The sequence below is a fragment of the Melanostigma gelatinosum genome (assembly GCF_949748355.1).
Source record: "Melanostigma gelatinosum genome assembly, chromosome: 18".
Lineage (NCBI taxonomy): Eukaryota > Metazoa > Chordata > Actinopteri > Perciformes > Zoarcidae > Melanostigma > Melanostigma gelatinosum.
The window spans coordinates 8441419-8468991 of NC_136651.1; the positions used below are offsets into that span (position 1 = coordinate 8441419).

General features: G+C 39.8%; 2 protein-coding genes across 4 annotated transcripts; both read right to left on the reverse strand.

Moving 5' to 3' along the window:
* Positions 1-950: 950 nt before the first annotated feature.
* Positions 951-9258, reverse strand: pstpip2 (proline-serine-threonine phosphatase interacting protein 2). The gene is made up of 14 exons (XM_079289260.1): positions 9192-9258; positions 8080-8180; positions 6373-6447; positions 5417-5451; positions 5183-5289; positions 5033-5095; positions 4368-4466; positions 3496-3541; positions 3164-3243; positions 2976-3074; positions 2358-2454; positions 2103-2187; positions 1943-1980; positions 951-1744 (listed from the first exon to the last, which is right to left on the reverse strand). The coding sequence occupies exons 1-14, from the start codon at positions 9222-9224 to the stop codon at positions 1692-1694; spliced, it is 1011 nt and encodes a 336-aa protein (XP_079145386.1). The 5' UTR covers positions 9225-9258; the 3' UTR covers positions 951-1691.
* Positions 9259-14513: 5255 nt separating this feature from the next.
* LOC306792688 (Golgi phosphoprotein 3-like) lies at positions 14514-19350 on the reverse strand. 3 transcript variants are annotated; one of them, XM_079289955.1, is made up of 5 exons: positions 18958-19350; positions 18300-18431; positions 17908-18022; positions 17491-17571; positions 14514-16929 (listed from the first exon to the last, which is right to left on the reverse strand). In XM_079289955.1, the coding sequence occupies exons 1-5, from the start codon at positions 19162-19164 to the stop codon at positions 16655-16657; spliced, it is 810 nt and encodes a 269-aa protein (XP_079146081.1). In that variant the 5' UTR covers positions 19165-19350; the 3' UTR covers positions 14514-16654. The 3 variants fall into 3 exon arrangements, with proteins under 3 accessions (XP_079146081.1, XP_079146080.1, XP_079146082.1); XM_079289954.1 differs by having other exon boundaries at positions 17411-17571; XM_079289956.1 differs by lacking the exon at positions 17491-17571.
* Positions 19351-27573: the final 8223 nt, after the last annotated feature.

Consider the following 27573-nt stretch of genomic DNA (forward strand, 5'->3'; position numbering starts at 1 on the left):
GAATCAGCACTCCTGCATATAACCGCCAGTCATGCCAATGGGTACATATAAATAAAAATACCCTGGCATTAATGTCACGCTGGAGAAAGGGGGATTTATGTTTTATCATCAAGTATTGTTTGAAGTGTCCTGAGTCCCAGAAGAGTATAAATATTCTCGGTTTTCAAGGGGGAACAGGAGAGTTGGGGGAGAAGCCGACCAGCTTCGAACCTGCGCTGGGTTGCTCTTCAATTCTTTCTCCGTAGAACTCTGCATGCTCACTGATCAGAGGAGTTTTTAAACACTTTGCTGATTTTTATATTTTTATGTTCATCACTTTTTCTCTGTATTTGAACCAAGAGAATATACTTTAACTTGGACAAAAATGAATAAGGAACGATACAGACTTTTTCTTCATCTGTTCTGGAAAAGCGGAGAAGAGAGGAGCACGGAGCCCACGCAGCCCCTGAGGTGAGTTGAGAGCTTTATATCTGCTTGGGCTCTCAGCGGGAACCAATACATTTAAAGTTCATATAAACTTGATACATATGAGGTTTGTCCGTCGCCGACAAGAGCCCCTCAGCGTGTGCATCAACAGCTGAGGGCTCACTCTTGTTCCCCTTTTGTTCGTTTCAAACAAAAGGCCTCCTATTTGTTTATTACCAATTATTTCTTGATACATTAAAATATTTTGATAAGGAATAAGGTTTGAACAAATCAAATAACTAATCATAAAAATAAAAACAAATATTAATATTTTTTATTTTTTATTTTTATTGTCGAATTAAAAAATGAAAACCGTACGTAACAGGATGCAGGCAAACAGACAAATAGTAAGTTAGAGATGCAATTGGAAAGAAGACGATAAACTGGGAGGAACTTTGATACTTGCAGAGATAATCTTTATTTGCACAAAAACAGCACCAGGTCAGCTGCACAGTGAAATGCCATTCAATCCTTTTACTCCTGCAGTTTCAAACTGAATCACAGTTTGTAGCAATTTCTACAAATGATGTGTTAACATAAATAAAGCAACATTAAAGTGCAAATATTCTGACAATTCTCCTCAAGTATTCAGAAAACATTGCATGTCATCACACATATCTGTTTTAATTACTTGAATGTAAATGTAGGGCATACAGCTGAATTTACCTTACCTACAATAGAAAATAAGCCTGTTCAGCACATACAGCTGTCAAACTGCTATCATGCAGGTTGAGTGACAAAAAAACAGGACTTTCATGGAAAGCAATAAGCCAGACAGGGTCTTCAGTGATCCACTGCACTGTTATGAAATGAGAGTGTGTGAGCCTTCCAATCACAAGTTTTCAGTCAGCTGATTGCTACTCTCACATCTAAGCGGAAATGAAAACGTAAAAAAAAATAAAAAAGTAAGCAGATCTCAGTTTGCCTTATTTCGTGGATCTCTAGTTAACATTTGAGAAAAGCATAGCTCCACAAAACATAAATACACAACTGAACCTACATTGATACACTTAATTTACTGTTCTGAATATAGAACTGTGGTATGTTCAAAATACCACACAACCTAGAAGAAATATGTACGCAGTACTGACACCGATTTGTATCTGGTGCCAACTCATCGTTTCAGGAAATCACAAAAGAGGAACTGATGAGACTTACATAACCTCTCATTACAAAGCGCCAGCGCTGCATGGGATGTACAATAACTTCTCCAGCAGATCTGCATGTTAGTACTGGATAACACTGTACTCTGCGTCCTGCACTGTTGAGTAGATTGCATCTGCAACCATAGCAAAGATCAACACAATGAGGTGGTATGAAGTATGAAAAGCAGAAGCGTCGTAAACTATCCAGACAACAAAGCCACAAACATCCAATCTGAAACTACATTTTGTTTCATACCCACTGCCAGACATTTTTGTTGTTGTAAATGTGACAATTATCAATACAAAATAAAATGTAAATGAATAAAAAATACCTCCACTGTCGTTTGTTGGATCAGGTAAAGGCCCCCTCCTGCAAATTCACAAAACAAGGTAAACAATAAGTCAGTAAGTGTTCTGAAAATGTGGTTGAAATACTAAATGGAAGGATAGATGCACTAACAGACAGGCGGCAGCTCTCTCTTCTTCGTTTACCTGACGATTGGGGGAGGCAGTCGAGAGGGCGGAGCTACAGCTGGAGGCCTCAGACCACTGTAGAAGTTGTCATACACAACCGGAGCTGTTGAGAGAGGACAATCAAGACTGTTCACATACTGAGCAACTGATCAAACAGTGCATGTTTGTGTGTTGTCTGAGAACTACCTCCCTGTGTATGTGTACTTTCAGCATTCCAGCACTTGTTGATTATTAACGGCACAGTATTGTGAATGAGTATTCCTGAATTCATACCTGGTGGTTTGTCACCGGTCCGCCTGAGGCTGACAAAGTGTTCAATATCTTCCTGGACATCACACTGCTCCAGTGACTTCCTCACTTCCTCATACAGCTATGCACACACGCACACACACACACACACACACACACACACACACACACACACACACACACACACACACACACACACACACACACACACACACACACACACACAGACAGGAAAACAAGGGTCAGAGTCCAATCAAGAAATGTTTTATAGATATGCTTGGAGGCTTGTCCAAGAAAGTACGTCCACTTCTTATACAGCCTATGCTGCAAACACAACACTGACATATCATCACCTTATAACGTTGATACCGTGTTAGCATAGCGTTAGCTTTGGGTCCACCTGATGAATGTAAATCCAACATTTACTCTTCTTTTAGCGCTGGTTTGGTCTCCACCAACTCCTGAGGAAAATATCTGTCTCTTTAGCTGCGAAACACTCCTCTATGTTCACTAGCTAGTTGCCAACTGTGTGTGTCTGCTGGGTGTTTAATAGCGTAACAACCCATGCAAATTATTATCATGAGACTGCAGTTTAAATACAGATGATAGCAGCTTTAATGTTACTGTAACTGTGGGCCTTACCTCATCACTGGTCACACACTGCTGCGATAGCTGGTTGAGGTGAGTCCAGACTGTGTTTCTCAGACAGTTAATGCGCTCCATTGCCTGTTTCTCAAACATCTGTGAAGGAAAACACAACAAAACATTTTAGCTCATTTACATGATGTATGTTCAATTGAAACTTTCGGGATGTCACCAAACAGTCTCACCTCACAGGCTTTGACATGTTCCTTCATCCATTCATCTCTAATCTTTCCCACTGTGGTCACATTCTGAAGGTATAACCTGTCTGCCAATCAAACACGTACATCAAACAGTAAAAAGGTACAGTATGAATGACCAAACACACTGTTATGAATGACCAAACACACTGTATTAACCGCTACGGTCCCTCATGTGGCGTACCATAGTATCAGCACTTAAGCCATACTCAAATCAGCCTGTTTTTGTGTAGCAATATTACAATATCACCAAATTATTCAAATCATCAAGGCACCCAGCACATGAAGTCTGTGGCAGTTTTGTTTTTTTGTAAACGTACCTGCTTCTTCTGCAGTCTGTTTTGCATTCTGTGCTTTTGAGAAGAGCTGAAAGGTGAAAAATGAAGAACACACGAGTATGAAAGTCTTCAACAGCGGCTCTAAGGTTAACGTGTGACAAATAACAGACATGACTTGCACACATGAGGTCATATGAACATTGTCTACCTGGTGCCTCTCAGACATAAGTGACCTGATACACACAGTACATAGAGGAAGTCTGAGGAACAAAGACAAAAGAGGAATAGTTCGAACACTAACATTTTTAAAGAAGCTATATCTACGCCAGCGCCAAGATAGGACTCGTCAGAGCGCATTCCTCTAACAACGTGGTGGAAATCACTCAGTATTTCACAAAACTATGAAAAATGACTTCAGGCAGTATGTTAACAGCATTCTGTTGTGTAAATAAGTGCTGCTATGTTCTTTTATATGGGGTTTACATCCTCTTTGCAACTAACAACTATTGTTATTATTTCACATCTTTACATTATTCAGTCAAGTTTTCAGAGCCCAACGTCTTTAAAATATATTAAACCGGAAAATGTGTACAACTCTAAACACACACTTCAATAACAGACATAGTTGAACATATTCTTATGTACTTGTTTGTTTGTTTTTCATATTCTATTGTACACACCTTTTATTATGATATCTTCATATTATTGTACTGTGTTCATAGTTAAGCACCAACACAATTCCTTGTACATGCAAACATACTTGGCAACAAACCGTCTCTGATTCTGAAATAAGCTGAAAACAAACTTCATGTAAATCCAAAGGTGGATAAAATACATATTCCAAGTACATATTTAATTCTTTGTCCCAACACATTCATCTTCCATGAGTGAGAAGCACATATTTTCCACTGTACCTTTTCTATGTGCTTGGTGTTGTTGGTGTTGGTGTTTCGATTCACGTTCTGATCGGCTTCTTCTTTATCTCGGCATTTCTGCTCATATGTCTTCTTCGACTGGGGACAGCATCGCAGTTAGTGTTAAAGCTTTTTAATGAATTGTAATCTGTTCATCACCACAAATGATGGAAAAAAGGCAAAACGTTGAGGAAACAAGTAAAGAAAGACAGCAGCAGCAACAGAGCTTGTTTAAGGATGTCAGTGGTGCTCTCTACCTCTGGGCTGATTTTCATTTACATTTAATTGTTGCACAAATACTTCTTCTTTTGGCAATGACGTTGATGGTATTAAATGGCGCTTTTGTTCACTGCCCAGAGTCGTTAACACAACTTCCCCATCCAAAGAGGAAGCACAGGGAAGGAATAACATGAATTTTCACCATTTTCACAAGAAATTCGTGGTTGACATGAACCACGAATGGACTAAAATAGGCTTGGTACTATCACTTTAAGGCTTTTAGATATAGACAGCAGAGTATTTTGGCTGTGGTTTGGTAGGTCAATTACTGTTTGTCATTAATGCTTATTCATAACACATTACAAGGAAAAGAAACTGAAAAGTTCTCGAGGGAAAGTCTGAAAGTGTCTGTAAATGGTTGACTCTGTATTTAAATGTTTACTTACATCCAGTGTCTTCTTGAAGTGTGTAGACTTCTGTTTGTGGAGAACATCCATCTGTTGTTCCATCTGAAATGACAATGTTGCATCGAGTCAACAACTTGCAGAGCTGCCACAGTCTGCTCGGTGCATCACAGCGCTGATGAAAGCGCCAACCTTTTTCCTCGCTTCTTTTTGTTTTTCCCTGAATTCTTCCAGTTTCTTGGCCTCCTCCCTCATGCTCTGAGCCAGTTGTAAGTGTGATAGACTCACATGTTCAGTCTCTGCAAGGGCAAAAAAAAAACAAGATTCATATTCTGAGCCTAACAGTAAAACAGAAAACATAAACTAAAACAAACAGTAAATAATGGCGGCTGAAAGGAGGCGTTATCAAAAATGTAAAGTACTTACGTAATTTGAGCATGTCCAGGGATCGTTTTAATGTGCTTCGAAAGAAAAAGAAAAGAAGATAACAGGGATTTTACACAACTTCAGTTTATCCATAAGACACTTTAAAATGCACTACATTGCACGTTGGAGCTATATCTTTATGGATGGGTCCTCGATTTGCATGTAATATGCACAAAGTCCGTTTCACGACTAACATTAAAAAAAAAATCTGCTTTACGAATATTTTACAAGGAAGGAAATGCACTCGACATGTCTGTTAGAGCTCAAGCAGGGTTTCTGCAATTATTAATTATTGTTTCACTTTATCAGTACTTTCATGATTGATTTCATTCATGAAACGAATGCAACCTAGACCAGAATAAGTGGATTGATTAAAAAAGGCTTTAAAATACCCCCTACTGCCTTTCTTAAAATGAATTTGTTCTACTTTGTCAGACTTACAAAACCTGCAGATACTTCCAGAGTTCACATAATGCCTTTCGGTGAGAAACGCTGAATGTAAACATAACCTTTGTGTGTTTACAAAAAACACAGGGTACCAGGTATTAATAAGCTACCAAGCTTTTACTAAGTAAATCATTTTGTTTCCCTCTCCCCCATTGGTCCTCCTTCCTCTTCAGAAACAGAAACAAACAGCAGAGAGCAAGTCACACTGATCATGTGACAGAATAGGAACTGGACTTACTGAAGCAGAAACCACATGTAAACACTGACACACACAATCAGACAGACTAAAAGCAACGTTCAAAGTGAGAAATTGCAGCAAAAATTGAAATCCACGTTTCTACCTCAAACTGTGAACCACAAAGTCAAAATGATCGGCTTTCACTGTTTCTGCGAATAGGTATTCATGTCAGTTCTGCAGAGACTCACTCATTTCCTGTTTTCGGAAGGCTCACTGTAAATAGATGTGGTCAAACACATAGTAACAGCATCTCAGCACTGAGGTTGCTTACTTCATCTCATTGTGTCCACACACCTTCTTGGACAAACCAAGGAGATCTTTGGCGTACTTCTCCTCAACTGATGCCCTGAAAAGAAACATCCAGAAAGAAAGAACAGGGCAACCCGTTACCGACACACAACTGGGTCATTGTTTTCAGCCAGTGGACATGTTTAGAAATGGACTAATTCTGTATTTCTAATGACCTGATTTCTTTATCAATTCATCTATGGAGTTTGGAACTCCACAGAAACAACAAGGTGCAATTTGCAGAATACACCGCACAGGCTTTCTGTGTGAGGACACACGTTGACACATATTGTGATAGGACACGTACACATGTAGTCCCTGATCCAACGTGCCATGTTCTGTCAATTATGTATTTCTATGATCTTCTGTAAAGCTAAAGTGAATATGATGCACATTATATGTCCACAATACATTCTATCATTTTTACATATTTGCTTTATTTATATTCTATATATTATTTATTTATGTATTTATTGTATATATATATATATATATATATATATATATATATATTCTAGACATAAACCTCAACTGACATAAATAAATTGGGTTTCTTACGACATACCAAATAATATTTCTCGCGTGTGTGAGTGTGACACTGAGATAAGTGTGTAACAGTATTTGGGGAACTCTTGTGTCTTGTGGCTTTAAAAGTGCTTTTCTTTCTGACATGAGGAAAGTTTCAGTTATGTTATTGTGAAATATCCTGTGTTTTATTATACTTCAGTCGAAGCAAATAGACGAAAAGGCAAAGCGTAATGTCACATGGCTGCCAACTCAAGGGCACAGATTACTTATCACACGAGGAAGGAGGAAATCTAAATTCAAATGTAGAACTTTGTATGACTCCGTTATCAAATCTATCTCGATGATGTTTCACACACACACTTGCTCTGTTCCTCCTCTAAGAAGAATCTATTGACAGTGGTCTACCACAATGCAGTAGTGTGCAGGAATAAAGGCTAATTTACTTTTGGATTTAATCTAAAAGTAGAAAAACCCTTCCGGAATATTACTGTTATCAAAACTGTGTGGCTGTTAGTTTCAAATGCAATAAATTATAAGAAACAATTATTTTGGGTTGTAGAAAGTAGTGCATTTGAAGCTTTCTGGCATTCAACCATGTCCTTGCAGGTTTATATGTACAGCAGCTTTTTATGCAATAACATCGACCGTTTGGAAGCTATTTCCAGCTAATTATTTGTCGCTAATTCTAATATATTCTCCTTGAAGTGGCACTGAAAAAAGGTCAAACCTCACATTATATTACAGACCAACTAAATACAGCATGCTACAACATTCTTGAAATTTTCAGAAACTCAAGAAAACCTCGTGTGTGCATTTTCTCATCTGATTTCAATGCTGTCAATAATGCTTACTTCCGATTTCTGGTGCATCAATGTGTGAACTAAGTGACTTCAGCCTCAAGAGACATTTGATGGCAGTCTTTGATTGCCCCATGTCCACCCACACATCTTTTTTTTTTGGCTCCTTGTATGTACAAAGCAGCTTTCTGTCATATTTTGCTAATTTCCTGCCCCTGGTTTCAGCTGCGTGTCTATTTCTACCTTGCGGTAAATTCTTCTGTGTACATTGAGAGCAACTTAAAACCAGAGTCAAATTCTTTCCTTGTGAACACATACTTGCCCAATAAAGCTGATTCTGATATTGCTATAGATCATGTCATTACCTAGCCTTCATGAAATCCTCCACCTCCTTGCACGTCCTCTTGCCATCATTGAGATACTGGATGATTGCATCATAGCCACCAGTGCAGGTCAGGTCAGAGTTCTGTCAATAACATGGACAATATTTCATCTTCGGTTTTATGAATTGTAGTGAAGTGGGGGGTTACGTGTTTCGATTATATGTCCAGTTTATGGATAGTTGTTATTCGAATATTATTACTTCAAAACAGATCCCGAACAGACATTAGGGGACTATAGCCGCGATCATACCACCACCTCTACTTCCACTCTGTGAGACAGACTGTCTAAACTCTGTCTCGATTCTCACAGTGGAGTTCCCAAGACCACGCCACACACAGACATAAATAAACACTTCAACATTAAGGTCTTTGCCACAGAGATGTAAATTGATGTTTTGAATTGTACTTCTCCATGATTTAGGTAAGCTGAGCGTGCCAGCCTATAATCATCCTCACCAGCGGGTTATTGACTTTCTCTCTCTATAATAGATATGAAGCCATGTAACTGCATCGCGAATAAAATGATGCAAGAGTCTATAAGGGGATTTACTTTTTTAATAAAGCAAGTGGTGGAATGTAACTATGAACGTTTACTTAAGCACTGCACTTATTTGAGGTACTTGTACTTTACTTGAGTATTTCCATATGCCATATTCCATATACTTCTACCTCACTACATTTCAATATTTTTAAATACTGTTCTTTAATACACTAGATGTATTTGACAGCTGTACTAATAGATATGTTGCAGATAAATGTCTGCAACAAGACATGTAAAACACACAATCAGTTTACAGAATATGGCTCATTGCCAGAGATTAAACTACCCAACAGTGTAAGATTAAAGTCTGCTCCACGTCAACAAACAATACAATGCTATTTACACAATAATGCACTCGTAGAAAATAAGTGATATAATATATAATAATAAAATGTCCACTTGAATAGAAATAGAAACTCCATTGAGAAATTAGCTACAATTAGCACACGTCCTTCTCATGAGTGCTTTTCTGAGATAGTGTTACTTTTTTCGACCAAGATGATATATCACTGAAAAATAATAATGAATAAAAAACACCAATACAGACACTCACCCAGAAGAAATCCTTAAAATGTAGATTTTTCATAATTGTAAAGGACAAGAGGAGAGTGTGCACAGGTCTGATAGCTGACTGAAAGTGTTGAAGCAGTTTGGTTGTTAAAGCAACAGTAACAAAGTGGGCTGGGCACCCTTTCAATGGACGCATGCGCAGTGTGACACATATAAACTTCTGCCATGTAACTTCTGTCGCGTCAGGATTGTCTGCACGTGCACTTTGCATCCATGCTTTACAGTTTTGGTGACTTGATTGTCTGCACGTGCACTTTGCATCCATGCTTTACAGTTTTGGTGACTTGAATTGAAATAAGGTATGGATAATATCGGACAAATAATGTACAAATAACAACATGAAAACATTTTCATAGAACACCCTGTCAGGCATGATGTGGAAAGATTTAGACTTAATATTAATTATTCCTGTGATTTCCGATGTTTGAACAATTTTATAATTTTTTATCGTTCAAGCAAAACATGTATAATTACTTATTATACTCATCTATTATTTCTTAATTGTATCTAGGAAAAAATGTCAAATGCTCATGCATTCAGATAGACGGACAGACAGACAGACGGACGGACAGACAGACAGACGGACGGACGGACGGACGGACGGATAGATGGATAGATGGAAGGTGAATTTGAGTGTGCTGCCATCTGGTGATTGATGGAGGTATGTACAGGGTTTATAGGTTTGAAGTAAAAAACACTATAATAGAATGGAATATGCTCAGTGATGGAAGAAGGATTCCGATTTTGTAAAAGTAGCAATAAAAGTAGGCTCATTTATGGCCTTTATCTTTGCAGTTTAATTCTGCAAGAATCAGCATAATTGGAAACTTTGCTTGTACTCTCTTCTTGAATTAAAGATGTACACACTTAATGGAGCCGTATGCCTGTCATGTTCTTTGTGGTGGAGGAGGCAGGTCATTTATTTCCAGAGAAATCTTACACAATACATTTTTTTTACAACAACAACACAAATGTTTGTTGACATGCTGATGACTCTGATAAGCATGTTCTTATTGAGAACAACCTCTCTCTCTCTTTCTCTCTCTTACTTTGTAAGATGTGGCCATAAAAGGCGACCTGGGTGACGTTTTCCAACACTGCTATCAGCAGCGAGGACCGCACCTTTTGCAACCATGTGAGCATTGTGCACAGCAGATAAACTCCTCCACTGCATGCTTTTCTCCACTATATTCACATGACAGTTAATAGTTATAAGTCAATTTTCAATGTATACTTCAAAGTGCATTATAAATGCTTATATTATGCGTTGTTTAAGATTGAACATTTGGGGTTGGGGCCCCTTGCTACATTTCAGAAGCCTGGTACAGTTAAGAGTTGTTAGCAGTTAAACAGACAAATCCCCCTCTAAACTTCTCACGTGGTTTCATTTAAATAAACGTTTGAGACCTGAAGATGTAAGATGATCTAATATTCAAAAAAGAAGAAGAAAAGATGAGAGGAAAGTCCAAAGAAAGTACTCTTTATTCTTTCCTGCCTCATTAATCATATCACAACTCCTCAGATATTGGACTGGAATACAACCCCGAACTGTACAGGAAGTAGTAAAAACCAGCTCCATCCTGGCCAGCAACAGTGACATTTTATCTGTCAGTATAATATTATCTATTATTGTACTGCATATCAGTTACAATGATCAGCAGATCAAGTGCGATTACTTTTAATACTTCAGTACATTTTGCTGATTATACTTATACTCACTGAAAAGTGAGCTTTCTTATAGTCTTTGGGCACATGGGACTCTTTTTCGCAATGTACTCCAATATAATTTTATATAATATAGCAGGATAAGAAAATGGCTGTACCTCAGACAATCAGGTGTTTGACATCTATGACTTATAATAAGTAAAGAAATATGCACATATATCCAGTGTAAAAAGGATCATGTGGAAAAACTTTGATAAACACAATGATCTAAAAATGACACTGTTGTGCATGGCGCTCAGATCATATGACTGTAATTTCCCTGGTACTTCCCCATGTCTGCTGTAAGGAAGAGAGGCATGCCTCAGCATGCTCATGATGCCGGCACTGTGCAGAGTTGAGAGCGTTCACGCCATATCCTATTTCAGGGGCGACTCACAGGAGTTTAAATGAAATGCAATCACATATATATAATATATATATATATATATATATATATATATATATATATATATATATGTATATATTTGACATTACAAACTTTTAGTCAGCGCATGTTGTATTTTGGTCTCCACTTTAATGAAATACCTTTCTGAAATACTGTTCTTTAATTGCCAACAGTTGCACAAAGAACACCTTCGTTCTTTACTGGTGTTGAGGTTTTCTGTTCAGCATGTTTTGATGTCAAATTAAAATAAAAAAAATCTATTGATCACATGACATGGTGGTTATTGTGACTGTCCAGTTTTTCTCTTTACATAATCCCTGAAGTGACACTATAATGGTATGTCCGTGCTCTATACCTCCTGAATAACAACCACTGTGTGTCTAAATGTCTTTTCACTATCAGCCTATTAGGACGCAAAAACAGCCCCTGGTGCTCCTGTGAACTGTTGTCGTGCATTCAAATTGTGCTTATACAATAGATCTTTATGATGCATTATATAAGTGAAAGCTAGTACTTAATGTTCAGCCTCTGTCCGTTGGACAATGTGGACTGTGGCGTTGAAACCTTATGACGCACTGCAGCTGGAGAGTTGTTTATGCTTTCTATGCAAACCTGCTTTGCTTGTGACCTCATCCCATACCTCATACGTTTTTAATGTGTGTGTTTCCTGAAAGTCCTAATGTGATCAAACACCAGGACATCATGATGAAATCAATTCTATTGTATTTTTCAATATGTGCTCACATCAGCATGTTTGTGTTGATCAAAACGTCATGTACTGCAGGGACCGGTGTGTCATGTACTATATGTGTACAACAGGTACACGGTTAAAGTAATAAAGATTACAGGAGCCTCATAACAATATTGTCAACAGAGAAGTCTGCCTAAATGTGGGAGGGACTTGGCCGTGGCGGGGATAAAGTTACGTCACTCAACCCGACTGTATTTAAGCACAGGCTGCTATCAATAGTTCAAACCTGTTCCTTCTTGTCGAGACACAACTGCACAGCTTTAAAAGCACGGAGACGGGAAACTGAACCTTTAAAGCTTCACTTCCCTTTTCCCCAACAGGCAGAAGCACGATGAAAATGGCTGGCCACGGTGAGTAACAGAGACGATTTGATTGAACTTAACCGGGTTTTAAAGAAACTTCAAGTATGTATCTGTGTATTAGATCGTGGATACTCAAAGCCATGTGTCTTCTTTCCCTCAGATCTCGACGCCACGATTGATCACTGCGCACATGAGCTCCGTCAGGTTGGAGACCGGCTTTTCTGGAGATTCAAACTGCTGGAAATACTGATCAAGAACTACAAGACTGTGACTAAAATCAAGTGAGACAAAGACATCAAAAGTACACGAAAGAGGAATTGGATTTTCGCTAAACTGTAAGGCGTTCAGAGCCAAAGCTGAAGAGTCTTCGGCCTCATCACTGGAGGCGAAATGGCGTCTCGCAAGTGGGATGTAAGCTTGTGGAAACACGCTGACGGAGACGTTGGATGTTGAACTGGATCTCTGCAGAGAAAGCCACACGTGTGGGATGCGGTTGAGACTCCTCGGGTGACCGGAACTAAAGTGGAACATTGGAATTGAAGTAATGTGCCGAAAGATGCTCACTATCACATGTACTCCATACATACTTCTGGACATTTACGCATGTTGTGCTCTATCAGCTTGTCACGTTTATATCAATTGATGAATCGAGGCTCAGTTATTTAAAGACTTTTTTTTCTCGAATGAGAAGCAATTCATACTGTATATTTGCTGATCAAAGATATTCATGACGTCTTGTATCTGGTCCTGTGGGTTTATTGTGGTGAATGCTGGTGAGTGTAACGCTGCAGCTCACAATTGGTTTCTTGCCACTTAAAGGAATAGTTTGGTCTTTTATGAAATATGGAGTGAATTAGCTTTATGTGCCTACTTTATTTGCTTAAGACTTCTGGTACATTGTGATATGAAGCTAATACATTAAATACCAGCACTCCTAAATCCTGTGTTCAAACCAAACCAAAAGAAAATGCATGTTTCAAACTCAGGAATGGTACTCTTAGTGCCAAGTTGTCTCAGAGAATCTGAATTTCTTTATGTGGGACAGTCATGTCTGAAAATGCCGGACATGATCTGAAATATAGTCCATTGCAATAATATGCATAGAATTAAGTGGAATTGCTTTATTAAATTGATGTAAATATTTGAATATGTGTTTGTGAAAATCATTGCCAGCATCTCCTAAACTCAAGACATTTACCTTTAACATAAACTTGACTTTAAAAGGACAAACTCCCTAGTTCACGCACACAATGTACATACAACACACAAATTAAAAACCCTTCACACCATTTAAACAGGGATGAAGCCCCTCGTGTGACCTTCACCCTAAATATCTAAAATACTGCATTCGACTAAAACCCTGTAAATTACCATCGTTATTGCACAATCCATGTTGGCCCGCATCAGAATGGAAAATTATACTTTTCAAACCACATTTCCTAAATAAATTTGGTGAACAAATTCAAAGTAAATATACACCTTATTATAATTAATAAACATTAACATATCTTGATAGAAACTAGGGTTCTATTTATGAGAAATAAGGTTTGTACCCTGAACATAAACTTTGTCGTTGACCTTTGCGTGATCTCCAGACAGGCTGCCTCTTGTTTGCAGGTTGCTCCACCTTGATCTTTGGACATTTGAGAAGTCATGTGCCTTTGACAGCTTGATGATGACCCGCTGGAGCTTCGGTGTCCCACGTTACTGCAATTCACCCGAAGCTGAGACTCAGACGAGGAAAGCGAATAAGCGTATTTCCCAAAGCATTTAATCGGTTAATTATTTCTCTAATTAATCCTTTAGTCACAAATAGCCATCACAAATTCCTAAATCTTAGGTAACATCCTCAAACTGCTTGTTTTGTCTGACTAACAGTCCAAAGCCCAAACATATACAAATTACAGTGATGCAAAATGTAGCAAATCCAAATGACTTAACAATTGATTTTAGAAATTCTTATTTTTCTGACTAACCCATCATTTCAGCACAATATGAATCTGATAAATCAACATCTGTAACTGATGATTATTTAACCTCTGGGACTATTATAACAGATCCAATGGTAGAAAACTAAATCAAAAACAGATGAAACTAATCCAAACTGTAAATATATATGGAATAAAAACAGCAAAACAGTGCTAAATTCAGGCACTTAAATGATCCTTACTTTATTTTGTGTGGTAATACAAAAGCATACAGAATTATAGAGGATAGGAGAGAAGATCCCTTTCATTGAATTAGATCGTACACATAAAATAACTAATAATTACATACAAGCCTTTTCTCTGTAGCTACATCCACAAGTACCCCAGCCCTCCACCGATAGCATGCATGGTCTCTTTGCCGCAAACGCATCTCAACACTTCTTCAGACCCATTGGTCGAAAATAAAAGAAGACAGAAGCATGAGTATGCCGTGAAACAATAGGCGATGGAACTCCGAACACAGAGCGCACCGACTGGACCAGAATGTTTGCAATCATTTCATATTGAAACAGAAGCATTCCCAGATCTGCACAGACGCACCATGGTTTTAGTTCTCATAGATTTCGGTCTTTACCAACGATTCATCCGGGGCCCAAGTAACCCTAAATCTGCATGTATCAAAACAATATAACTACCAGATAGAAATAACATCTAATTATGACGTACAAACCGAGCGATACAATATATAGCAAGAGGGAGACTTTAAAAGGGTCGGTACACCCAAATTACAAAAGACGTAGATTCGCTTGCCTCTGTTGGCGTCTCGTGAATCCACAGAACATGTTAACAGATTTCAGAGAGATGACATCTTTAGTGCAAAGTACTTCTAAGGAAACTGTTCACAGTAAAGATTGTGGATTAGTAGCAAACTCCAGATGTTGCTTCAGAATTTTTACTGCTTGACAAGCATCGTAAAAAAGGAAATTCCATTTCAAAACCTAAATGAAGCCAAAACTACCTCCATGGCTAGATACCACTAGTGTTAGATTAGTTCTTTCTTTTTAATAATTTGGGTGAATCAACCCGTTGTCTGAATTTAAACTAGCCCATTTGGCTAACATTTCCCACCCCGTTTATGCAAGAAGCCGCTGATGATCATAATGTAAATCTCGTGTCGGCGGTTCACAGCGATCCAAATCAGAAGAGATATGACCGCCGTTTGGTTTTTACATCTCCACTCACACTCTCATATATATATATATACACCCAGAGGAATGATTTTAAAGTATCCATAAAGATCAAGAGCTGTAGACAAAATAAACGAGCTCTATTCATTTAACACATAGTTGCTTAGGTTCATAACTTTCAACCTTCGTCATCTCAAGAACTCAACCCAAGAAAACCCCAGACGAACACGACCCACTATTGACTGTGCAAAATAGTTGACAAATGGCAGGCTACTGTAAGCATCGATGAGCAACATCAATAGAAATGGAAGACTAGTCTCATTCTGTAAACACACAATGGACCCATTGCAACTAGTACGATAAAGAGTTTTGTTAGACTCGAGGTTTAATTCTTCATTTGGGTTCGGGTTTAGGGGGGCTAATGATGCAGGCCAGTACGTGGTTATTCGTGTCCTCCACTTCCTCCTCAAAATGCAATGAGGAAGAAAAGGAGGAAAGAGAATTGAATGAGAAAACAAGAGTGACTCAGTAAAACATTCAGGTAGTCTGATCTAGCAGTAACATGACCTCCCAACAGGTGGGGAAGAACCGGTGGAAGCAGGAGACCTGCTGAAGAGCATCGATAGCAGTGGGATGTGCTCACCTTTATCCTTGCATATAAGCATGTGGGGGGGGGGGGGGGGGGGGGGGATGGAGACGAGACCAGGATTTGATTCTGGCCAGACCTTGTAGAAAAAAAAAAAAAGGTAGCGATGATGTTCACTTAGTGAGGAAGGGAATCTTGGCCCCCCAGTCAAAATCTTCATATTCACCAGGACTACTGCTGCCACCTGCTTTTGTTCTTTGATGTCGTCTAACATGAACAGAAACCCATCAGTTGGTAGTGCTGATGAATATATACGTATATCCAGCCTCGCAGCAGCAGATAATATACCTCACTGTGTGAAAGCAGTCATTTTAGTTTTTATTCGTTCCAACCAACCAAACGTTACTTGGTGAAGCTCACCACCAATCAGAGTGCACTGAGTTAATATGGACTGCCACCAAAATGTCATCCGGAGTAGATGTACAAACAGGCTCCCCAACCAAAATAGATTGTCCCATTAATGTGAAGTCCTTCAACCAATTAAATAACACAGACCATAGCCAGATCTTCCAGTCCAACCAATCAGGTGTTTTTCATTTCGTAAACGCGGCCACCACGGCCCACATGAGTTCGTTGACGTTGGGCTTGGCGCTCTCCTTCTCCGGCTCCAGCTCCAGTAGAGTGTGGACTCTCTTCATGCCCAGGTCGTACTGCTCGTCCTGTAGTGGGGCGAAGGCGTTCTCGAGGACGTCGGACGAGTGGGCCAGAAGGATCAGGGACAGAACCCGCTTGTCCATGCGGTGAGGATCGTTGACCCACTTCTCCAAAACGGATTGCTGGACCTTCTTGACGAGGCGCTGTAGGCAATGTTGACATGAGTTTTAAAGCCAGTATATGCATGGAACAACATGTTGTGAAACACATTTATTTGCCTTCTCATACTCTATAATAGGAAGCCACAGCCAGCAGACGATTAGCTTAGCAAAAAGACTATAAGCAGAGGGAAACAGCTTCCTTATCACACTTTCTTGTCATTTTTACATGAGCCTTTGAACAAACCTGATATAAAGCATAAGCTAATGCTACCTATCTTTGTGCTAACCTCAGCAGGTTTGCATGCTGTAGCAGACAAAATATGCACTGTAATTTCAGTTTGCGCAGGACTCCGGTAGGACGAGAGGAGATGGACTCGTGTGTTGAAAATGGACTACAGCGGCATTTCTGTGACAATAAATTATGCTTGAATCATTGAAAATACAGCTTGTGTGGTAAAGTTTTTCACCGCTTAAACGACTTTATTAGGCTACAAAAGAGTCACAGAACACCCCCACCTCTTACCTGTTTAATGGTGCTGTTGGTGAGCGGATGTGTGGTCATGTCAAAAAGCAGGAAGTTTTGTTTCTCTGTGGTGAGCACACCTTTCTCTACCAGGTTTTTGGCCAAACGTTCTCTAACATTTCTCAGCTGGTAGTGCAGCTTCAGGGGATTCCAGGTCTCTCCTAAAAGACAGCATGAGATCGACTTCAGGTCTTTGAAACACACACTGAGGCCACACGGCCCATGTCACCTATAACACTTTAAACGTCTAAAGTGGCTCACTTTGGTTTATATTAATACTGTTAATGCTGCTGCTTCAAGCTTATTGTTAAATGTGTTTTAATATTGTTAACGTAAATCCCCATGAACTCTGATTTGATCAATGAGTACTTCTTCGTCAACAAGTGTCAACTGAACTGTGACAACACAAAGAGCAAAATCAGCTGTTAAAATGACATCCAGCAGGTGAAATAATGAGTATTTAAAGGTCAGGCTTGGTTGGTTATGTCTTATCTCACCACTCAGCAGCTCGATCCAGCTCTGGACGGTCTCTGGAGGCTGGGTCTCTTTAATGTGCTTCAAGGCCTCGTCCAGTAGCACGTCTCCCGTCGCAGCGTCCGACTTGCAGATCACCTTCGCAAACACGAGGACACGTATTTGAACTAGAATCAGTTTAGGAGTCACATATGCCTACACTCACATCCTGTGTGAACAGGAACCACGACACATTAGCACACATTGAAAAGGACATACCGTCTCAGGCCATTTTCCATTCGAAAACGGACATATTTTGCTTTGTTTACAATATATATATATACACTCATAGTATGTTCTTTTAAAGAAAGACACGGGATTCATTTCCTGGTACAAAGACTATTACTAAGTCCCTAAAACAAAGCAAGTGTCTCACCTTTCTGGAGAGCAGGCTCTTCCGCCTCACCCCGCAGGCCTCCAGCTGTAGCCTCCCCCTGAGGGCCAGCTCCACCAGCATACACCCGCGGAGACCGGAAGAAATACAGTCGTTCCAGAACGACGTGTAGCCCTAAGGAGGAGAAGAAGAAGAAGAAAAAATGAGCCACGGTGCAGCAGCGCTTGTGAACTTAGGTGACGTGTTGGTTGAAATTTCAGGAATTACTTCCAGGTTGAAAAGGAGTCACACGTCGCTGCTGGCAAGTTGTCAAGAAAGCTGCCAACAAGCTACGTAGAAAGTACATTGTTTCATTCACATAACGTCGTGTAGTTGATTTCATTCAGCAAACCGGTTTGGGAGCGACACCATAGTGTTGTAACGTAGCGTTAAGTATTCCCTTAGGCACGGCACATTCAGTTCAACCACAAGCTAACGCTACTTGACATAACGTTAACGTTACCTAACTAGTTAGCTAACGTTAAAACGCATTTAAATCAGGACTCTTCAAACTGTTGTGTTAAAGCAAACATGGACGACATTTTGTCTAAATAAACGAAATTCACTTTTTAGCCGTTTGTTGACGCAAAGTAAACATTGCGTTAGCTGACGTTGATGTAGCTATCGCCTTGTTGACGGATTAAAACCAGCACACACACACCTCTCGGTCCTTGAGGCCCAGGAGCAACACTTCCTCCATCAACGTGAGTCTGGTTTCCTTCGAGTCCCCCTTGTCGTTGTCCTCGTCCTCCTCCTCCCCGCGGCGCGCTTCGTCCTCCTCGTCGGCGGAGTCCCTGTCGGCGGCGCTGCGGATGGCCTCGGTCCTCCGCTGGACGAGGCCCGAGTTTCTCTGCTTGATAGAGGCCATAGCTGGTGCTGCAAAACGGTCAAATCCGAAGAAATGCGCCTACCTCGACGGACCAGAAAGCCAGGCAGCATGTAACCTGAATGTTAAAAAAGGTGAGATCGGGGGAACCGGTCGACCGATAGAATAAACACAGCCGCTGACGGTGAACTCAGCTCGGGATTCCTGCATCGGCTCTGCCTACTTCCTGATCCAACATGGTGGCTCTGACGTCTATTGTCAGTGTACAGTGAACGCATCTCGCCTGTTGCCTTCACGTGCCGTCGGAAATACTGTACATCTGATAGTTTAACACATTTAACACAGTGATTCAACTATAATGTAATGTAAAAATAGCTTTTGTAACGTTTTGAATACTTTATTGATACAACTAATAATATGCAGATTTATTTGGTATGATGTTTAGATAGATAGATAGATAGATAGATAGATAGATAGTTTCTTTATTTTAAAGTTGAGTAAAATAATATTGGAATATAAAAATGCAAATTAAAAAATAGGAACTGTGGTTGTTTACAAAAAAAATTATGACACCCTCCCAAAATGTCCTACCAGTTTACTGTTGTTCTGAAACTCTGAAACTGTGAGCTGAGAACAATGACATTAACTTAAATATGTTTGAGTGTAGTGTACTTTTATTTGAGTTTATCTACAAATGTTACTGACAATAAAGTGACTGCAACTTGTCACTTGAGCTTTTACAAATTAACAAGAAAGACCCTTGATTTATTGACTGTGTCAACCACATGGGCCTCTTCGAATGAGTGCAACTGTGTCAATGTTCAACAAGGTATTTTTTTAAAAGGTAGCATTGCTTTCAGCAAAAGTTTTTTTTGGCTGGTGATTTGTTTTATTATAGAAATTTGATCTAAAAGACATATTTACACTGATGTAATGTACAGGATTTAGCTGATAAAACGATGTTGACAGCAACCCCCTTAATGTAAACAGTAACGCCATTGCCATGTCTACTTTGTATCAGCTTAATATTCAGAAAAATATAAAGACACACAGCATAAACAGTTAATTTTTTTCAGACCAACAAGCCACAATGCCATATAAACTGTCAGCACAAGGTGGCAGACTGCGAGTAGGAAATAGACTGCTAGTTTTCTTCTTCTCCTTTCTTATACTCCGAATCATGAAACTGATTCTGCAGAAACTCTCCATGTAATAGCTTTTTTATATTACGTTGGGATACACAACGCAAACACTGAGAGTATCTCAACTTATATATTTTTTCTGAAGACAGGCTTCAAATATACTTGACAGACAGAGACACCAGCTCATTAATGTCAATTTATTACAATGTTTGTTTGCTATTTATAGCTGTGAGGCTGCATACTGATTGAGCTGCAAGTTATTATAGAACCACTTTATTTTTGGCAGAGGTCCATTTTTGATGATGACGTAGCAAAAAAAAAACCTTAAACGCCCTCTACTTAACCTCACTCCCCTTCTGTCTCCTCCACTCCAGTACTCTCCTCATGTTGTCTTAGTTACTTTGTGGTATCGAGCAGGATTGGTCATGAGTCACGACAGCAGGGAGGAAAGGAGAAGTGTCAGCGGGTCTTGGAGGTTTTTTTGCTTTGCGGCGGCAGGAAAAGCACAGGTGTAACTTCAGCATTCACAAAACCTGGGCCTTGGAACTGGAACAATGTAATGAAGTTCAGCTGTTATTAAAGTAGTTACTGGTGTAGTATAGAACAAAGGGAATTTGTTCCTTGATGTGCAAAACAATGTGTCTCAATGTTGCATGTGATTCTGCGTTTGAAGTTGTTTTTGAGTGTTGCTGCTGCGAACATTGAGCCAAAATTCAATCTGACAGTAAGGCCGAGTCCCACACTCGCCTTGGGAGGCGTAGCGGTCCTTGTATGGTCAGTTGTGTCAGGTACCGGTGGCTCGATCCCCACCAGCTGTGAAACATTTCCAGACAAGGAGACTGTATTGTGCACTGGAGACTTATGACTACTACATTTATTGTTATGCTGTTTCTGAAGGATTTTTACAGCACCTCCAAGCTGTGATAAATTAAAGAATTAAACAGAGATGACTAAACATGATTCCAGGTCCTGAAAACAGGAATATCTGAAGTATAGACCACATCCAATCACTGAATAATACATTGGCATAACACAAGACTAAATTGTTTTAATACTGAGCTTCATTTCCAGCAAGCAAACATTCATAAGCTGACATTTATTACCAGCCCTGTGAGGCTGAATAAAAAGTGCTGCTGGAAGTTTTGGTCTGTAGCTTTGTTAAAATCTTGACAACACTGATCAAGGTTCCTGTTCGGAGTAAGGTGAGAATTAGTTTTCGTAGTTGTGGTGGAGATGTGGTATTCTGTAAGCTGCATACATGTCTGTTATAACTTATCAGCCTTTTGTGAGCTGAGACCTTGCGACTGCATATCTTGATGCTTTTTCTTCGTTAGCCTTCTAGCTAACTTGGCTAACATGCCTAAGCTAACCTCACTTTAACTTGTTAACCTTTTTGTGTTTTTTTGTATTCATTGTGTGTATTCATTAAATAAATACTTCATTAAAAGTCCTGCATTCAAAATGTTATATAGCTGTCAAATAAATGCATTGGAGTAAAAACTATGATATTTCCCTCTGAATTGTAGTGGAGAAACATAAAGTAGCATGAAAAGGAAATACTCAAGTACATTAAAAGTACCTCAAATCTTTACGTAAGTACAGTATGTGTCGCATAATGAATAATATAGATACTGAAACTGTTTAAATAATCTCTACTTTGTTCATCCTTGATGATCCTTGCCAAGAAAGGAATAAAACATCACAAACACACGACAAGTAGCAACCACTGTCTTCTTCTCTGACGTTAAGGAGCCTGTAAGTGTGGCCCTAAAAATTCCTGGGAGACATAATTCTCCAGACGGTTGCAAATATGCTCTGTGTAAACAACCATCTCTGCCAGCGTCACAGCCAAGACAGTCGTCTGCCTCTCTGACCATCTAGGTAGAATATTTGCACACAGTCCAACATTTGCAAGCATTACAGCATTAGTCCTGGAAAGATCAAATTTATCTCCTCATGCTAAAGTCACGGTGCTGATGTAAAACAGTATAGAAATGTTTGATATTGCAATACCTGCCTGATCAGACTCAAACAGTGAATACATTTTGGTAGATTCCAATTAAATGTTCATAAAAAGCATGTCAATTACAAATCCATCAGTTGTAACACCCCATCTTTTTTAAATGCAAATATCGGACTCGACACAAATCTTTCTTGACATATCAGCTAATCATCTGCTACCCCACTGACACTATTAATAAACCTTTGGGACCCCGTGAAGCCTACCAGAGATGCATGGTTTCAAATGCTCCAAAGAAAACATCTGTATTTTTCATTGATCCTTCAGTTCTGGTCCTGACAAGAGGCCTAAATCACTCCCCAGAGCCTTGAAGGAGGCCACCCTCAGGCCCATATTGGAGCCATTTCCTGTCTCTGGAGTGGGCAAAGGGTTGACCCACAGTGCCCCCTCCATATAAATGCACAAGAACACACTCACATACACACTCCTTTAAGACACAAAGAGTCACTAGGGGAGTCACTTACCATTGCACTGCAGTAAGTGAATTACAGAATTTCTCAATTGGACGCTATACGCCACATCTCACTGAGGAATAATGGCTGAGAAAATACAATTATTTTTAATAGCTTGTGATATTCAAAAGCCCCAGTGTATACAAGAAGGCTGAGAAGAAGCAGAATCACAATTTTGGGATCACATTGTATGTAGAGAGCTCGAAAATGAAGATCAGTTTTCTCGCAGCTTGTTATAATAATCATAATAATAAGAAACAAGATAGGAAAAGAGGCCGAACTGTATGGAAATAATTGAAGAATAAAAGGTCACATCTGCAAATTTCTCTTTTTTGAACTGGTGTGAAACAGAAGCTCAGTGCAATTCATAGTGCGCTTCCAAGGACATGCTGGCTTAGAGGCCAGGTGGGCTACATACGTCAGTGTGTCATACACACCGCAGTAAGAACAGTAAGAGTAAGAATACTAAACAAGAGAGAGAGTGAAAGACAAAGAATAATGAGGTGAAAGAAAGCAGAAAAATAATGTCTGTTTCAACATCTGCTCCAACAATGACGGGAAGTGCTTTGCCTTCGCCCCATTCACAGTGACATGAATAATAAACATAACAATGAAGCAATACGTCGACAGCTTATAATGCAATCGACCAACGAGTACTTTTACTTTACAGCAGAGGCTTGAATACATCTATTGAAAGCCTTGTATCCAGGGCACAGATCAGTGAATGGACAAAAGTCTTTTATCATGTGCATTTGGATGAATGAAGTCATTGTCTCAGGATCAGCCAGATACAGAAAACATGAGCCTTGAAAGACCAATTTTAATCTGCTGGAGTAATCTTGTTTAACATTTATGTTTACTTGCGACAAGCTTTATGGAGCGTAATAGTGAGTTTCAGCTCATTGTTTTTTAGCTTACAGCTCTCAGCGGCGTTTTCAGCTGCAGCGTTGGTCAGCTGCTGTTAGAGAAAAGACTGTGAAAACCCACTTCACACTATACCTGCTCAGCACCAAAGAGCAAACAGGCACAGTTAGTATCGCTGGCGAACATAGTGCAGCAGTTAACAGCTAAAGAGACAGATATTTCCTTGAGGAGTTGGAGACCAAAACCAGAGCTAAAAGAGAGTGAATATCAGGATTACATTCATCGGCTGGACACAACTCGCAATGAATGATAACTTTTAATGAACTTTATATTATGTTGTCAATGTTGTTGTCACAGGGTGCTTTCACTGTTTCCGGGTTTGCATTGGTCCGAATAACTGGTCATAACCAGACCAAGTAAGGATATGATTTTTTATGAATTTCATTTGAAAAAGGAAGGATGAATAACGTCTTCTTTTTTATCAAAACTTAAATAGACAAAAAGGCTGTGTGCGCATTTTGGGGGTTGGAGCGGTATATAGGACCCTTTATTTTGTATTGTACAAAGTAATAGTCGTCATTATCTTTTCAACCAAAAAATGAAAATGTTCGTTTTCTATTTAGTCACCAGATTTGTGTGATCCTCCCTTTCCTCTGTTTTCCCTGGTAGAGTTCTGCAGGAAGTCTTTAACAATGGGACCCCTCCAGAGGATCTGCAACCCAGCTGTAAGAAACACACACACACACACACACACACACACACACACACACACACACACACACACACACACACACACACACACACACACACACACACACACATACACACACACACACGCAGTGCAGACACACGTGTGACCTCATTTATATTTGCACATATACACACATCTACAGAATGCAAAGGGAAAGTCAACACGCAGCCATCTATTGCTGTGAACATGAAGTAGGACCTTCCATTGTTAGTACGATAGAACCACTGACCTGACAGGAGTCCAACATTATTCAGTGAGGAGACTTCTGATTAGAGACCACGGCTGATGAACCAGCAGCACTGCTGACCTCATACAGTCAACATTTGGTTTATTTGCTCAGCAGAAGTGATGGAAGAGTCAAGACACCCCTGCTGAGGTTAAAGCAAAACAACCAGTGGTGGAAACTAAACACTCAATTACTCAAATACTGTACTTTGAGATTTCATTTGAGTGCTTCCATTTTTTGCTCTTTTATACTTCTACCCCTCTAAATATTGTACCTTTCCTTTCAAGAGACACTTTTACTTTTGATACCTTAAGTTCAGTTCCCTGACAATACGATCTGGAACGCAGAACTTTTACTTTTACACAGTTGTATTGCTACTTTCAATGAAACTAAAGCTCTGAATACTGAGATTCAGCCAGTACCAGCTAATAATCCGGACCAGATGACTTCTTGTGCTGTTCGCTATTTGTGGTCAGAGGCCAATCGATGTTCGACTCCTCCACCAAAAAAAAACGTGATTTGTTGGTGAAAAAGTCAAGTCAAAGTGAACATGATGAGGGGGCATGGAGACCTCATGATCTTCATCATCATCATCTGGTGATGATGGGGAATAGAAGGGTCAAACGCACATGTGCAGACACGTACATGATAGTCCCACAGAGGACCGCAGCACTTACCTGAGGAGACTCGACCTCCTGAGGGCCTGACCTGGACCGTTTTATGCCCTTCTTAGCCCCTGAATTCATATTCACCACGGGAGACCTGTCAAAGTGACCAAAACTAAATCTGTCAAAAATTAACCAACTTGCAGTTGTGACACAGATATTCGTAAACAAAACGGTAACAGAGTTAAAGCCCCTTGGGCCTCTATTTTAATCATTAAACTGTCGCTTTTGGCCGATGCCCTGCAGGATGTTTTACTCACGACAGTAACAGAATCTCCTGTTCGCTGTTCTTTACTGCTGCATATGGTGTAGTGTTCCTGGGGTGGGTGTGTTTACGAATACTTCGCTGACAGTGTTCAGCTTTACCAACTGTGACAGCCAACTGGTAAACAAATCTCCTCCCTGTTATTTGAATCAGATGGACAGAAACAGACATGTAATAAAAGTCAGGAGCATACCTTATACAATTTAGACAGTAACTATAATATTACACTGAAACCATATGAGGGAAAATACCTTAAGCTTACTGATGAGAATCAAAAAGGTTCTGTGTCGAAATATATCTCAAAGTTCAGCTAATATGAGGCTTCAGTGGTCAACTCGCTCACTCAGGCCTCTAGCTTCGTCACTCTGAAACTAAAGATCGCCGTTAAACAGGCGTGGACTTGGAAAAGCACGGGTGTTACTAATAACGTGAACGGTGGCTGTGTTGTATAGAAGTGATACCAGGACCCTGAAACTGAAGCAGATAATTGGAGTTCAGCCATCAATTAAAACCTTTGCTTTTCCTACTTTGACAAGTCAAAATGTCCTTGAAAAGGATTTTGCATCTGCTGTGGCGTTTGTGCAACGACCTGCTCAATATTTGTAAAACACAGTGCGTGAGTGACACTTGACATCTAACTATTATACGGAATTCTTTGTGTGGTCTCTGAAACATATAGATTGAGCTTTGTGTCCATTTTGTAAATGGTGGCCGCTTCAGAAAGGTGGTGGGTGGACCACAGTGGATCACTGTAAAGCCACTGTCTACTTCTTGAAAGGTCATTGACTTGGGGGGGCCTCAAATGTCAGCTTAATCCAAATTCAAAAACCTGACCATGCAGAACTTCTTTCTTGTGCTTAATTGTGAACATAACTTTAGGAGTCAACCTTGCATGACCAACCCCGCTCACGTCTCCTCCCGTGTCTACTATGTTGTCATGTCAGATGTCACGCCAAGAAAGTACTGGCCAGAATATGATATTCCCCAATCACAATGGCCATGTGATATGCCAAGAATGTGAAGCCACATGCCGGAAACAACTGCGTGTATATGTGTGTGTGCACATGTGCACATGCCTGTTGAGATACATGTCTGTCCAACAGCGAAAAAAAGAGAGAAAAGTCATTATAGCAGTTTAAGTTTGCAGGCTGTAACATTTTGAAAGTAAAATCAGTGTGAAACTGCCGGCAGGGAGTGATTGCAGTCCAGTTTTGGCACAAAGCTTTGACAAAAAAACCCCATTCCTGTCATTGTTAGGCCGCCATACTGACACATAGCAATGCCCAGAAACAGAATGACCTCCGACGTTTGACTCTACTTACACAACAATGCTGCTTAGTGTTGTCAAAGGACACAGGAAGAAAAAAAGAATCTAGTCATGCTAGGGGCTCTACTTAGGCACAGTGTAAGTTTGAGCTAAATGCTAATGTCAGCATGCTATCATGCTCTCAATGATAACGTGCTGATGATAAGCACGTACATTGTCTACCATGCTCACCATCCTTAATTAGTGTGTTAGCATGCTAACATATCCTTATTATCACTAAATTTCAAATTACACTTGAGGTTGATGAGAATATCGATAATTTTTCAGATATTTGGTCATAAACCAAAGTATTGGACAAATTAAACATGATAATGGTGCTAGATGAAAGATTAAGATAACAGTTGTTACAATTTGTGCTCGCTCGACAAGAGCCCATTACTTGGCCTCCTGGGAGTGCTGTTTTTGGGGGCGTGGCCGTCAGAAAAACTTGTATTCAAAAACCGCTCATTGCTCGTTGACTCCAGGGAAGTGAAGAAGAGTTCTAATTGTTGTTAAGATATTTCAGTTTGGACTAAAGTGTTGAACCAACCAACCAACCAACATTGCAGCTAGTATGACTAGAAATGTTTCATACAGACAGTACATCTCAAGGCCTCTGCTTGAGTACACATTGATATAAATGTATTTTCAAAGGCAGGGATGCATGTAAAAATAAAAGCTGTAATGCGTGACTCTGCTCAGCAGAGAAGAAGGATTCACCACTGTTGTTATGTGTCCGTGGGAGGCAGAGAGCCAGTGG